The sequence below is a fragment of the Calypte anna genome, chromosome 1 (genome assembly GCF_003957555.1).
Source record: "Calypte anna isolate BGI_N300 chromosome 1, bCalAnn1_v1.p, whole genome shotgun sequence".
In the NCBI taxonomy this organism is placed as follows: Eukaryota; Metazoa; Chordata; class Aves; order Apodiformes; family Trochilidae; genus Calypte; species Calypte anna.
This window is the reverse complement of record NC_044244.1, coordinates 11,103,205-11,115,804: the sequence shown is the minus strand read 5'-3', so window position 1 is coordinate 11,115,804 and position 12,600 is coordinate 11,103,205. Positions and strand designations below refer to the sequence as shown.

Below are 12,600 nucleotides of genomic sequence, written 5' to 3'. Positions count from 1 at the left end.
TAAAGTACTGCATTACTCTTTCATATGTGTGTTTTAGAAATGTAGTATTGGATTCGAAGTAAAATGCTTAGCAAAAGTACCTGATTAGATCTTTAGTGAAATATAGCAGTATCTAGGCAACCAGAATGGACAGGAAGTCTTTACAATTGTTGCTCTAAACAGGTTGCTTTTAAAGAAGAAATCAATGTACTGTAATGAAAATTCATGTTGAAGTTGTGAAGCAGGCTTATAATTTTTAGTATCTTCTAGAATTTAATATGATCTGTTTATTGAAATGAAATTACTGTTTGAATCAAATGACTGCTTGTATCCCATCTTCCATTTGTGAAGTTGATAAAATAATTTCATGAATACAACTATAGGTTAATTTTTTACAAGGATTAAGTTGTTGCTGTTTAGCTCCTAATACAAGTTGTTATCATTATGAATTTTAAGGACATTCTGAAACTTTTTTTTAAAAGTTTCTAGTAAAGCTCAAGAGGTTCTTCCCTGCTTTCTAAATCTGGATTGGACTATGGGAAATAATTGGTGTATGTTCTCTGATAAGCTGATAACCATGCTAGTGTTGCTTAAGAGTACTTTTGCAGCATCTAGCTGAAAGATTTTGCCTTTTCTGTGGCACTTTTAAATGCTTAATTCATTATGCTGTTTTAATAATCAAATTCATGGTCCCATTTGGACTTAGCTTGCTGCTGGAGTAGTCAGTTTAACTGGTATTTAATAATGATCTGGTGAGGACCTGAAGAAAAGCATGATGAGGAACAGAGATACATGATTATGTGAATCGAGTAACAGAAATTCATAGAGGCCAGTAAAGGGGAAAATGGGTGCAGAATAGGATTCTTTAAGTTTCTGCATTTCTTTGTCACTGTTAAGTATAGAATAGGATTTAGAAATAATGTGAAATTGTGTTCCCCTCTAAGGTTCAGTTGGTAGATACGTTAAACTCTATTCAGACCCATTTATATTGAAACCTCATTGCTGGAATAGGAAATAGTGCCAGTCTTTCTCAAGGAGGGCACTGAGTAGAGCACATGAGAAGAAAATGCAGGTAGGAATTTGTCTTCGTGTCAAGTCCAGGGTGTCTTAGAACTATGTTTCTGTATGTTATTCTAACCTATAGGTCATAGGCTTGATTAGTAAGAGTTCTCTCCTACCTAGTCCTTTGTGAAGAATACAAGGTGAAAGTGGACAAGAAGTATAACTGCCAGTTCACTGTTCTAAGAGTAGAGAAGAAAATGGAGAGACTAGTTTCCAGTTAAAACAATAGAGTTATACTGATACTATAAACAGAATTCAGAGTGAATGTAGTACTGGAACGCAATTCTAAGACTTTCTATGACTGGAGATAAATGTCTTGCTGTAAGAAAACTGGGAGTAAATCTTACTTTAAATGCGTGTTGTTCAGAATCTGTCAGTGATGTACTGATCTACAGTGGTGGAGTGAACATAAGTTGCTAAGACTTCTTAAGTATTATCTGTATTCTTGATGCATTAAATATTTCTTGAAGTAGTTTGAAAGTGGATTTCTCATCCATATGGAGATTCAGTTACTGATCCTTAATAAATCCAGTAAAGTCTTAGCAAGACCATTATATGCTTCCTAAAGCTCTTAAAGACATTGACAGGGATTCCTTCTAATATGCTTTAGTGCCTCAATGTTTGCTAGCAAAGGATGTCATTTAATCCCTAGATTAGAGACTACTTAATTTATGTTTTCTGTTCCAGGAGGAACAGAGGGCCTTTAGGGATTAGTTAAATCAAGCTTTGACAAAACATTTGTTTGAGGCCTAACAAGCTGCTATTCGTATAGGTATCTATCTTATTTCTCCCTTCTGGGCTTGTTGTGTGCAACTGCCTTTTTGAATGGGTTGGAATCTTTATATACTTGAAAAACTTTGTTTAATTTCAGACCAGTTAAATAAAAAGTCTGTTTAAACAGGAAAAAAAATGCAGATTAAAAAAAAAAAAAAGCCACATAATATTTCGCTTGTAGGTAGCTTTTTGTGAAAAGTGTATGTAACAAAATAATAAGGTTGACATTATATGACATGAATTTTCTTTCCTTGTTCAAATATGAGTTGTGAAAATGTTTTCATTTGAATAAGATCAGTGTAGATAGCTATATCTTTTAACATTGCAATCTGTGTCACATTGAAGTTCAGTTGGTGGAGATGGGGGTCATTTTGAAGTGAATTAGGGCAGCTATCATATATGCTTATTCTTATTTTTGTGGCTCTGATAAATGCTGTTAAGTTAGACTGAGAATTTGTATTAAGTCAAGTTTTTGCATTACTTTTACAATAATGGGCTAACTTTTAATGTAAATATGTTTGACAGTATCCATTTATCTCACTTGCAGATAATGTCTTGGTGTTACATGACAAGTAGAGCTTTGAATAAAATCAGTAGAGATTACAAGAGGTCTTTTTCCTCTCTTGATAAGAATGCATGCACTTTGCTTTCTGATTTTCCCGGCTCTTTACACAGTTACATATGAGGTAGCAGAGACAGTCAGGTTGGTCACCGTTGTAGATAATATATTAATAATGTTGTTCTGAATTGCAAGTGAAGCCTGATACTCTGTGAATTTTAACTTTCTTTAATGTCTCTGTCTGCCAGAATAGCCTGTGTTGCAGTGGTAGATTTTTTGTAAAGTATCTTTGATTGTGATTTATGGTACTCTGTTTAGTAGTAGAAATTTTCTGTGGTAACTCAGTCACTGAACCTACCATGTTTGCAAACCATATTTGTAGCTCAGTGAACAGTAAAATGCCATGAATGCCAACCACACTGTCAAGAATAAAGTTGGTGCACTCTGGATTTCTAGAAGTTTATTATGCATGTATTTGGATGATATGGATGAGGCCTACTCTACTCTGTTGACCGGCAGTGGCAGTAACTATTTTGGTAAACGTCATAAGAGCAAAGGTGTTTCTTTCTTTTGGAGCATCAGCATTTATCTTGTGTAGTGTGGCCATGCAATATCCACTCAAGCTCAGGTTCTAGAAGGTATTTAATAGTGTTCTTTCATACCGTAATTTCAAATTGTGTCATGATTGTTTCTGAGTATGCTACTATGTGTGGAAGAAGATAACCACATTTACTTCAAACATTTTTAAGTTACAAATTTAGATCTTATTTTAATTGTGAAGGATTAGTTGTTTGCTATTGATGAAGTTCCATTAGAAACAATAACAAGTTTCTGGACTGTTCATTCTGAGGTTGAGATCTTTTGGAGGATAGTAGTGTGGAGGCTGGCCTTTAATCCAGTTAAGTGGTCAGCATTAACATGTTAAACCTAGAGCCATGAGTGGTTTCACTGCTGCTGCTGCTGCATGTAATTGTCAAGCAACAAGCATGATAGCTGTATGGTTTTTCTCTGAATGTGCATCCATTCCCTTACTTAAATTTTGGCATAAGTAAGAGGTGTATTTTGAAACATTTGAGTCTCAGCTTGTTACAGTTGTGCAGGTTGTGGCATATCACACAAAGGAAGCTACACCTATATCTTCATTGAAGAAAATGCTTTAGATTTTGTGGTACAATGGCACTGTCCCGCTCTAAGACAATGATCCTGTTTTTTAAGACATCTCTTGAACAGTCTCAATAGATATGTCTTTTTAAAGTAGATTAGATTCTTGAGGCAATGTTTTATATTAATGGTTTTGGCAATGTTTTATATTACAGGTTTTCTTAAATGATGTTGTGTATAAAATATACTGCCTATTTTGTTGTCTAGTACTGATTTCAAAATGTCTACTGAGATGCAATACTGAAGACTTAAAAAGAATTAACTAGTTGTAAATTCCCTAACAAAACAAGAATTAATTACAAAAGTGTCAGTGGCTTGAAAGTTTAAATGATGCTTTTTCTGTAGAACTAAACCAGCATGCAGCTACTGAAACCTTGAGAACTCTCTCAAATCTTTTATCTGAGTCAGTGTCATAATTTTAGAATCTGCCACCTCCCTGGGCAGCCTATTTCATTGTCTGACCACTGTTTCTGTGAAAAATTTTTTCCTGATGTCCAGTCTAAACCTACCCTGTTGCAGCTTGAATCCTTTCCCTCTTGTTTTATTGCTGTGAAAAGAGACCAGCACCAACCCTCTCTACAATGTCCTTTCAGGTAGTTATAGAGAGCAATGAAGTCTCCCCCTCAGCCTCCTCTTCCTCAAACTGAACAGTCCCAACCCCCTCAATCATTCTTTGTAATATTTATTCTCCAGGCCCCTTGCCAGCTTTGTTGTTCTCCCCTGCACTCCAGCACTTCTATATTTTGCTCATATTGATGTGCCCAAAACTGGACACAGTGCTCAAGCTGTGGCCTTACCAGTGCTGAGTATGGGGGGACAGTCATGTCTGTACTTCTTCTGGGCACACTATTTCTAATAAAATGTTTCTAATAGAATATCCAATAGAATGTTTCATGTAGTGGCCAACCTGTCTAGTAGATGTGTGGCAGCAAGTTTCCCATGTTGATTTCTTGTGCTAGCATTGATGTATTTTTAATATAGTAACAAAGATTAGCAGCTTGAATTCTAATTTAAGTATCATGTTTGATAATGTGTCATGAGGTGATAAATTTATGAGATTATACTTCCAAGTTGTCTGCATGCTGTGTGCTTTTGTAAGAAATTACTGGCCTTAAATAGAAACAGTAGAAATCACTGGGCTTTTAGCTTGTGCTGTGACCAGTTGCAGCTGAGGAACAGGGCATCATTGATCTCCTGCCTCCTGCTGTGCAAGACTAACATCTGACAGAATACTGGATAGGAGTTGCAGGGAGAGGACTTCACAGTAGATGAATCCAACAATTTAGAAGTCAGTGTGTTCTCTTTTCAATTTTGCCTGGGTCTGTGTTTAAATTAATCTGGTGCAAGTCTCCTGTTTTATGATCTTAAAAGCTGAAAAGCATACACTGAAAGTATTATATTGATTACTCTTGTCCATATTTGAATTATCTTCTGGCAACATCCAAGACCTATTCTATGTGATTGTGGGTTCTGTTCCTTTGGTTGACTTGATGATTTAAAGCAAGTTGTACTCTTCAGGTTTTATCTAATACTTTTTTTTTTTTTTTTAATATAAATTTAATTTATTCAGTACACAATTAGCAAATATGGTTCACAAGTTAGAAATGTTACTATTAAGATGTCAGCACTTACAAATAGCTTCTGTGATTGGGTGCATAAAACATTAGTTCCAGAAATTCGTAGTTCTGGAATGCTCGCTATGTAGGCTGTGTGGGGGATAATACATCATGAGACAGTGAGTAGTTTAAAGCAACACTTTTGCTGACCTGTAATTTTTAAATGACATTCTAGAATACTTAATTCTTTCTAAACACTGACCTGCTTTGTTTGGAAAGCAAAAGATTATTGAACCTGTCTAAAATTGTGTACTACAATTTCATTATAGTGAGTCAAAGGAATAATAGAATGATTTAGGTTGGAAAAGACTCTTAAGATCACAGAGTTCAACTGAGTCTTTTAGTAAGTTTTTATGTGACTGGAAAAGTAGCATCTCGGAGAATTGAATACTGCTTTAGCTGTTTATTGAATATATTTGAGCTCTGCTAGCTCTGCTCAGTTGCTTCAGTGACTGATCTGTTAAGTGGTTTTTTTGGTTAGTTTTTTTGGTTGTCTTTCAAAGATACTTAGAACATGAAGACACTTTGATACTTCTCTCATATTGCCAAAGTTGAAAGTTGGCTTTGAAAGAGAAGTTATAATACAAATTTAGTCACACTTATTACTGAGCTTCAAATTAACTGTGCCATGGATGGTGCTGTGCTGCTGGGTTAGTCATAGGCCTGTGGTAGGTACAAAATCACTGAGTGCTTTCATAACTCATGCTGGAATTAGGTAAAACTTTGCATAAGACAAATACTAACTGTGGAAGTATTGATGTGTGACAGCTAAACTTTGAGACAGGAGACCTGTAATATTATAGGAGAATCTGTGGAGGAAAACATGGCTATCCTGTTTCCTGTCAGATTGTGCTGATTAAGTTGGGCATGCAGTGCCTCCACACTGGAAGTCTGTGTAATGAAGCATGAGGATCTACCTGCTTCATGGTTAGCAGGTGTAGTAACAGTGTAACTTAATTGAAGTTGCATTCCCACTGAACTACATGAATAAAAGTTTAAAAATTCTGTGCTTTAAGTTGGATTTTCATGGGATATGTATTGTCCTGTATTCTTTTGTGTGTGTGAGGAAGGCACAAAGGACACAATGTGCAAGAGAAATGAAAAAACTTACGAGTTAAAATTTTCTTTTATTGGTGACCTAACAGGTATCTTAGACTTTCATTTGAAACCAAGCAAACAAAAAAATACTCAGCATTCTTTTAAATTCAGAAGTGATACACTGCTGTTTTTCTGATCTGAGCCAAACTATCAAGTCTTTTTATTGATATTTTTTATGTTAAACTAAAATAGTAACTGAGCCAGTAAGACTGTCTGTTCAAATTATTAGCAGAAGTGAAGCTGAAATCAAGTCCCACCCTTAAATAGTAGGCAATAAATAGCATCCTTTAGTAGATGATTGGGGAATATACAATTAAGTCTGTTTAAATTAAAATAGGATTTGGTTGTGATACTTTAGCTAGCTCTTACATTTTATATGCAACTGTCACATGAAATAATAATGTTTGCTCCTATCTAAAACTTTCTAAAACAGTTAGTTCTCATTTTGCTGTACAGACAACTTATTCACACTGCGATGTAAAGGAGGACATTTTACAAATGCTTCCATCAGAAACTACCTGCATTTGGTAGTGCAAAACCAATGGATCTCCTTTTGGTGTGGGACAGTAATATTCCTACATACTTTGCAAAGTTTATTAGGCAAGCTGCAGGCATTTTAGCATGCAGTTAGAAAAAATAAAGACAAAGAAAACACTACTGTCTACTTTCCATTAAATAAAATAGGGGAATGCATCTTCTAGTAATGAGATATTAGGTATTCTGTAATAAATGACTTAATTTTTTTTCATATGCATTGTGTTTGTGGCTATGTTACTGAGAAGGCTTTTACAAGTGACATGTGAATTCTAATACTACAGAGTGACACACAGATCTGACTCAGGAAAAATAGAGTAGAAAGTGTATTACAAAATAAATATTTTGGTGCTGTGTCTGACACTGACCAGCTTTGTTAATCAACTGTAGCAACTTTTAAACAGAGTACTTCACAGTGATGCAAATTAAATGCCATAGTTACCTTTCTTGCTGTCTCCAGAATTGCTGTTGAATGCAGGGGCATATACTTTTTTCCAATTTTTTAATTTCAAAAATACACAAAGCAAATTATAATCATTTCATTGCTAGAACTAATCTTTAAATTTTTGTCACTGCTTTATGCCTGAGTGCATAATTAGGTATTTACAGATAAAGTAGTATTTTGGTTTATAAATGTGTCAGGTGTCACAAGCATTGAACTTCTAGGCATCACAGTGTCTGAGAACTATTGCTAATTTTTAAAAAAACTTATTAAAAAAAAAAAGGGAAAAAAAAAAAAAGGATTTTACTTGGACATTAGCAAAAGATGGTATTAAGCAGTCGTAGATTGATGTTGACATGCCTACACATTCCTTAGCTACTTAATTCTGAAGAACACTTGCTCCTGTTGGTGCTAACACTCATTCTATTGTGTGTTGGCAGAAGGGAAGTGGCAGTGGCATCAGTGGCAGTGCTGGGGAGGAGGTGGGACAGTTTTTGGCAGTCAGTCTTAAGTTGGCTTCAATATGTCATGGAGCTACAGATTTGGTTTAATGGGAGGAATATCTCAAAAGGTATCAGTATGCGGTAGTCAAAGTATAGAAATATTCAGTTACAGTGACATCAAGTAATATTTGAAATTGGGAGAAACCTCCTGAGGTCATCTGGCTGAACCCTTGGCTCAAAGCCAGGCTAACATCAAAATAGACAGTGTTGGTTACAGCCGTGCTCAATTGAATCTTAAGTATCTCCAAGGCTGAGTTTTTATTTGCAGTCTGTGCAATTGGTTCTTTTAGCTTAAGCTTTTCCTCTGGGAAAGGTTCAGTACCCCTCCCCTTATGTCTCTGAAACTGTGTGTGCTGCTTCTTGATTGCCTCACATCTTCATGTTGCGCACCTCTGAGGAGCTTGATTTTGTCTTCAGCTGCCTTAAATGGGTTTTATGGAGAGGACAGCAAATAGACACACACATACACACACACACACCTTTCACACACTGCTGCTCACACACCTTCTCCTCTTCCCTCCCTGGTCCAGTTTCTTGTATTCCATGTGCACCAGTCTCCTGATCAACTAAGTGATCTTCTGCTGTGTGTCATCTAGTTCATCAGTATTTCGTTTACTGGATGCTGAGTTCGGGGATGATACGTGGTACTCGGGTACAGCATATATATGAGTGCTGACTGCTGGGGAATAACAGCTTCATTTTGACTCACTCATGCAGTTTTGCCAGTGCAGCAGTGGTAGCTGTTGGCCGGAGGCAGTCTGAACAGCCACATAGCTACTTGATCAGTCTCCCTTGGGATGGAGAGAAATAGAAGGAGAAAACAGAAGGAAGATGAAAAGATTGAGATAATGACATTTTAATATGGAAAGCAAAAGCTTGTATACACAAGCAAAGCAAAATGAGGAATTAATTCCCTGCATCCTACTGGGAGGCAGATGTTTGGCCACTCCTAGAAAGTGGGGTCTCAGCATGTATAATGGTTGTGTAGGAAGGATCATATAACCATTTAAGTTGGAAGAGCCTTTTAAGATCCTAGAGTCCAACCATTAATGTAATGCTGTTAAGTCTACTTAACTATGTCCCTAAGTGCATCTTCTGCACAAGTTGTAAAAAACTCCAGGGTTAATGACTCAGCCTGGGCAGCCTGTTCCAATACTTGACAATCCTTTCAGTGAAGAAATTTTTCCTAATATCCAATATAAACTTCCCCTGGCACAACTTGAAGCCAGTTCCTTTTCTATTGCTCTTTAATTGGGAGAAGAGACTGATGTCCACCTTGCTACAACCTCCTTTCAGGCAGTTGTAGGGACCAATGAGATCTCTCCTTGGCTTCCTTTTCTCCAAACTAACCAGTGCAGCTCTCTTAGCTGCTCCTCCTAAGACTTGTGCTCCAGACCATTCACCATAACCACCCATACAAAGGTTTGACAAAAGTTAGACAGATACCATAATGTCTACCTTTCCTCCTTTTTTTCCCCAAGCTTTTACTGCTGAGTTATCAACTTCTGTCAGTTGGTTTCTGTCCTGGCTGTCTCTTCCCAGCCTATTGTCCACCCATGACCTGCTTGCTAGGGGGGTGGCAACAGGGTGGAAAAGAGAAAATGCTTGATGCTGTACATGCATTTTTCAGTAACAGTAAAAACATTACTTTGTAATCAACACCGTTTTAGCCACAGATCCAAAGCACAGCACCATATGGGCTGCTGTGAGGAAAGTTAACTCTGTCCCAGCCAGACCAGTGCATCAGCTCAGTATTGTGGCTGACCTTCACTGCCACAAGGACCAGCTACTGACTCTTCAGCTTGTTGATCTCCACAGTTATTTTCTGGAAGGTTTAGTACCAAGTGTGCATCATTGCATGGGTTATTCTGTGCCATTTGCAGGACTTCACAATTGTCTCTGCTCACTGTCCTGAGATGCCTGTCAGCTCAGTCCTCTAGTTTGTTGAGGACTCTGAATAGCACCTGTATCCAACACTGTCATCACTTCCTGGCTTCCTAGGCTGATGTCACCTGCAGACTTGATGTGGGTGCATTCCATCCTCGTATCAGGTCATTAATGAAGATGTTAAACACTATTAGACAAGCATCGTCTCCTGAGTATTGCTGCTTCTAATTGGCTTAGATTATAAAGCGTTGACCGCAAGCCTTTGAATCTGGCTTTCTAGGCAGGTTTTCAGACACCTTGAAGTTGATATTTACCCAGTTTGGTAGAAGAATGCTATGGGAGGTGGCATCAGAAGCCTTACTAGAGTCAAAATAAATTATATCTGTCTCCTTCATTCCCAAACCCATCTGTTTCCTCACAAAAAGTTACCAAGTTCGCACAGTTTGTGCTTTGTAAATCCATGCTGGCGATTGCCAGTCCTCTTTTTTTCATTTATGTGTCTGGGAGTAACTTCCAGTGGTATTTGCTCTGAAGAATGGGGTGAAGCTGACTGCCTCATAATGCCTCAGATTCCTCTCCCTTTTTTTTTTTTTTCATTTGAAGATGAATAAATACAGCTTTTATCAGTGGCTTGCTGCTGTGATCACAGTGTCCTGTAAATAAGAGTGTTCTTTGGTTACATTAGAATTGGACAAGTGCTGATCTGTTTGCATTAGAAACACCTGCAGACTGTGTGAAGATTGTATTTGCTTCTGTGAAACTGCATTAAGTAAAAGTATAAGGGTGAGAATTCAGCATGTCACAGATAAACTGGGAGCATAGTGGTTGAAGGATCAGATCACAACTCTCAGTTCTGTAATTTTTTCAGAGAAAGAAGCATGCTAAAAAAGTGGAGATAAAGCTGTGGTTGTTGAGACAGCAATAATTGCATTTTTGTATTTTCTCCTCAGCTGACATGCTAATTGTTTTGTAAGATTTCTATTTTAACAGCATTATATTGTTTTGGGGGGGTTGGAATGAATTGTTTGGAGTGTTTTGTGGGGTTTTTTTGGTGTTTGTGGTAGGTCTTGGTTTTTTGCTGTTGTTGAGTGTGGAGAGAGGTATCAGCATGTCTGGCAAAGCTCATGCAATCTTTTCCAACAAAAAGTAGTCATACTCTGTTGGTTTATTCTTGCAAGGGCCGAAAGGTGTTTAAAAGGACTAGAACGTGGAAGAGTTTGAAGATGGTAATTTACAATTACAATTTACATTAAATATAGTGTCAAGAACTTACAAAGGAGACTTTTGGTTTGGTGTTGATTAGCAGGCAGAGGAATTGAGCTTCAGACCCATTTGAAGTTGAACAACTGATCACATGTTTGCATTAGGAAGACCAGCAGAGTCTGTAAAGACTATGCTCATTTCTGTAAAAAGAAGCAGAGACTTCATAGAGCTGGATGATTTGTTCTGAAAATGTGTCAGTTTTGAAACTTTTAACTCGGGACACATTTTGGTATTAAAAATTAATTTTTAACAAATGTAATTTTAACTCTTGAAGTTTTTTACATTGATTAGGTAGCTGAAGTGTAGAAACTAAATGTATTTTCAAAGATTAATAGAAGTCTAATGAATTTTCACATATTTGCTTTTTAGGAGCTGGTGAATCAGGAAAAAGCACAATTGTCAAACAAATGAAGTAAGTATCATGAAATAGTGTTATGTAAAGTTTATTATTACTATTTTATTTGAATAGAGAATTTATTCTTTTTTCCTTCCATAGGATTATCCATGAAGCTGGTTATTCAGAAGAAGAATGTAAACAGTACAAAGCTGTTGTCTACAGTAACACCATTCAGTCCATTATTGCTATCATTAGAGCAATGGGGAGGTTGAAGATAGACTTTGGTGATGCAACCAGGGCTGTGAGTATTGAAGTATCTGTATAGATACACAGCTAGAATACCAATTAATTTTCAATTTTTGCCTGTTATTGTGTCCTGAAAAAAAAATCTTGGGATACAAAAGTTTTCTTCATAGGATGCAAAATTTGATTGAAAACAAAATGCCAGTAGTCTTTACACAGCAGGTTGACTAATAGAGCAATCAGCACTGGGTTGTTTCATGACACTTTGGTTTAGAAAAAATTCTCCAGATTTCATCTACATGTGGAGAAATAAGCATCTGAGTCTTGGAGTTTTTGAAAAACATTAAACTATTCAGTCATGTCTATTTATTTGAATGGGCTTGTGAGGGGCTCTGTAAGTCACTGAAGTTAGACATCTTCATGTTCCTTGAAATCACAAATTAAATATGTAGACATCTAGCTGTCTACAGCTGTCTACAGGCAGTACATCTTAATTGGATCATAGGCACAGGAGTGCTTAAACCATTTCCAGCCTCTGAGGTTGTTCCTGTTTCATACTGATTTTCAATGTGGAAGTTTTCCATGTGCAAAGAGGGGGCAGGGGTATAGCCTTTCTGATAGTATCCCTTTTTTTGTGGTACAATATGGATTAAATATTTTTCCCAAGAAATAAGAAACCTTTTTCTAAGCTTTTGTTCACCTTTCCCATCTCATTTCATCTGATATCCTGTATACAAGCCTCTGCATTCCACCTATTAAAGATGGTCTGCAGAATTGATTTCTTTTTGTCTTACTGTTTCTTGCATCCTGTATTCCTTGCCTATGGTGACCCTAATTATGTCCATTTTTGAACAGGAGGTGAGAGTCTCTGAATCACTCTGGAAAATGCTTAGGTCAAGTGTTTTTGCCTGTCCTCTGATTATGAGAATCTTCTCTGTGCTGCAGTGCTGAAGTTGATCACTGAATTTGTTAGTCTGAGTAGCACTGAGATTTAGTTTAGGATGTGTTCCTTTATTTTCTTCTCAAAGAAATCAATGTCAGAATATGGAATGCTTACCAGCACGGTTTTTGAAGCAGGAGCTAGCCACGTTATGACTGTCTTGCTGGAAGTATGGAGGAAGTATTTTTTTCTATTTATGTAT

The 12,600-nt window shown here is 36.8% G+C and overlaps 1 protein-coding gene across 2 annotated transcripts in view; it reads left to right on the top strand.

The window, feature by feature from the left end:
• Positions 1-12,600, top strand: part of LOC103527772 (guanine nucleotide-binding protein G(i) subunit alpha-1) — a 30,866-nt gene that overhangs the window by 6,724 nt on the left and 11,542 nt on the right. For both annotated transcript variants that reach the window (XM_030459848.1, XM_030459840.1), the window contains exons 3-4: positions 11,248-11,290; positions 11,375-11,516. In XM_030459848.1, the coding sequence (XP_030315708.1) occupies positions 11,248-11,290; positions 11,375-11,516 (185 nt within the window). The remainder of the gene's footprint in view (positions 1-11,247; positions 11,291-11,374; positions 11,517-12,600) is intronic.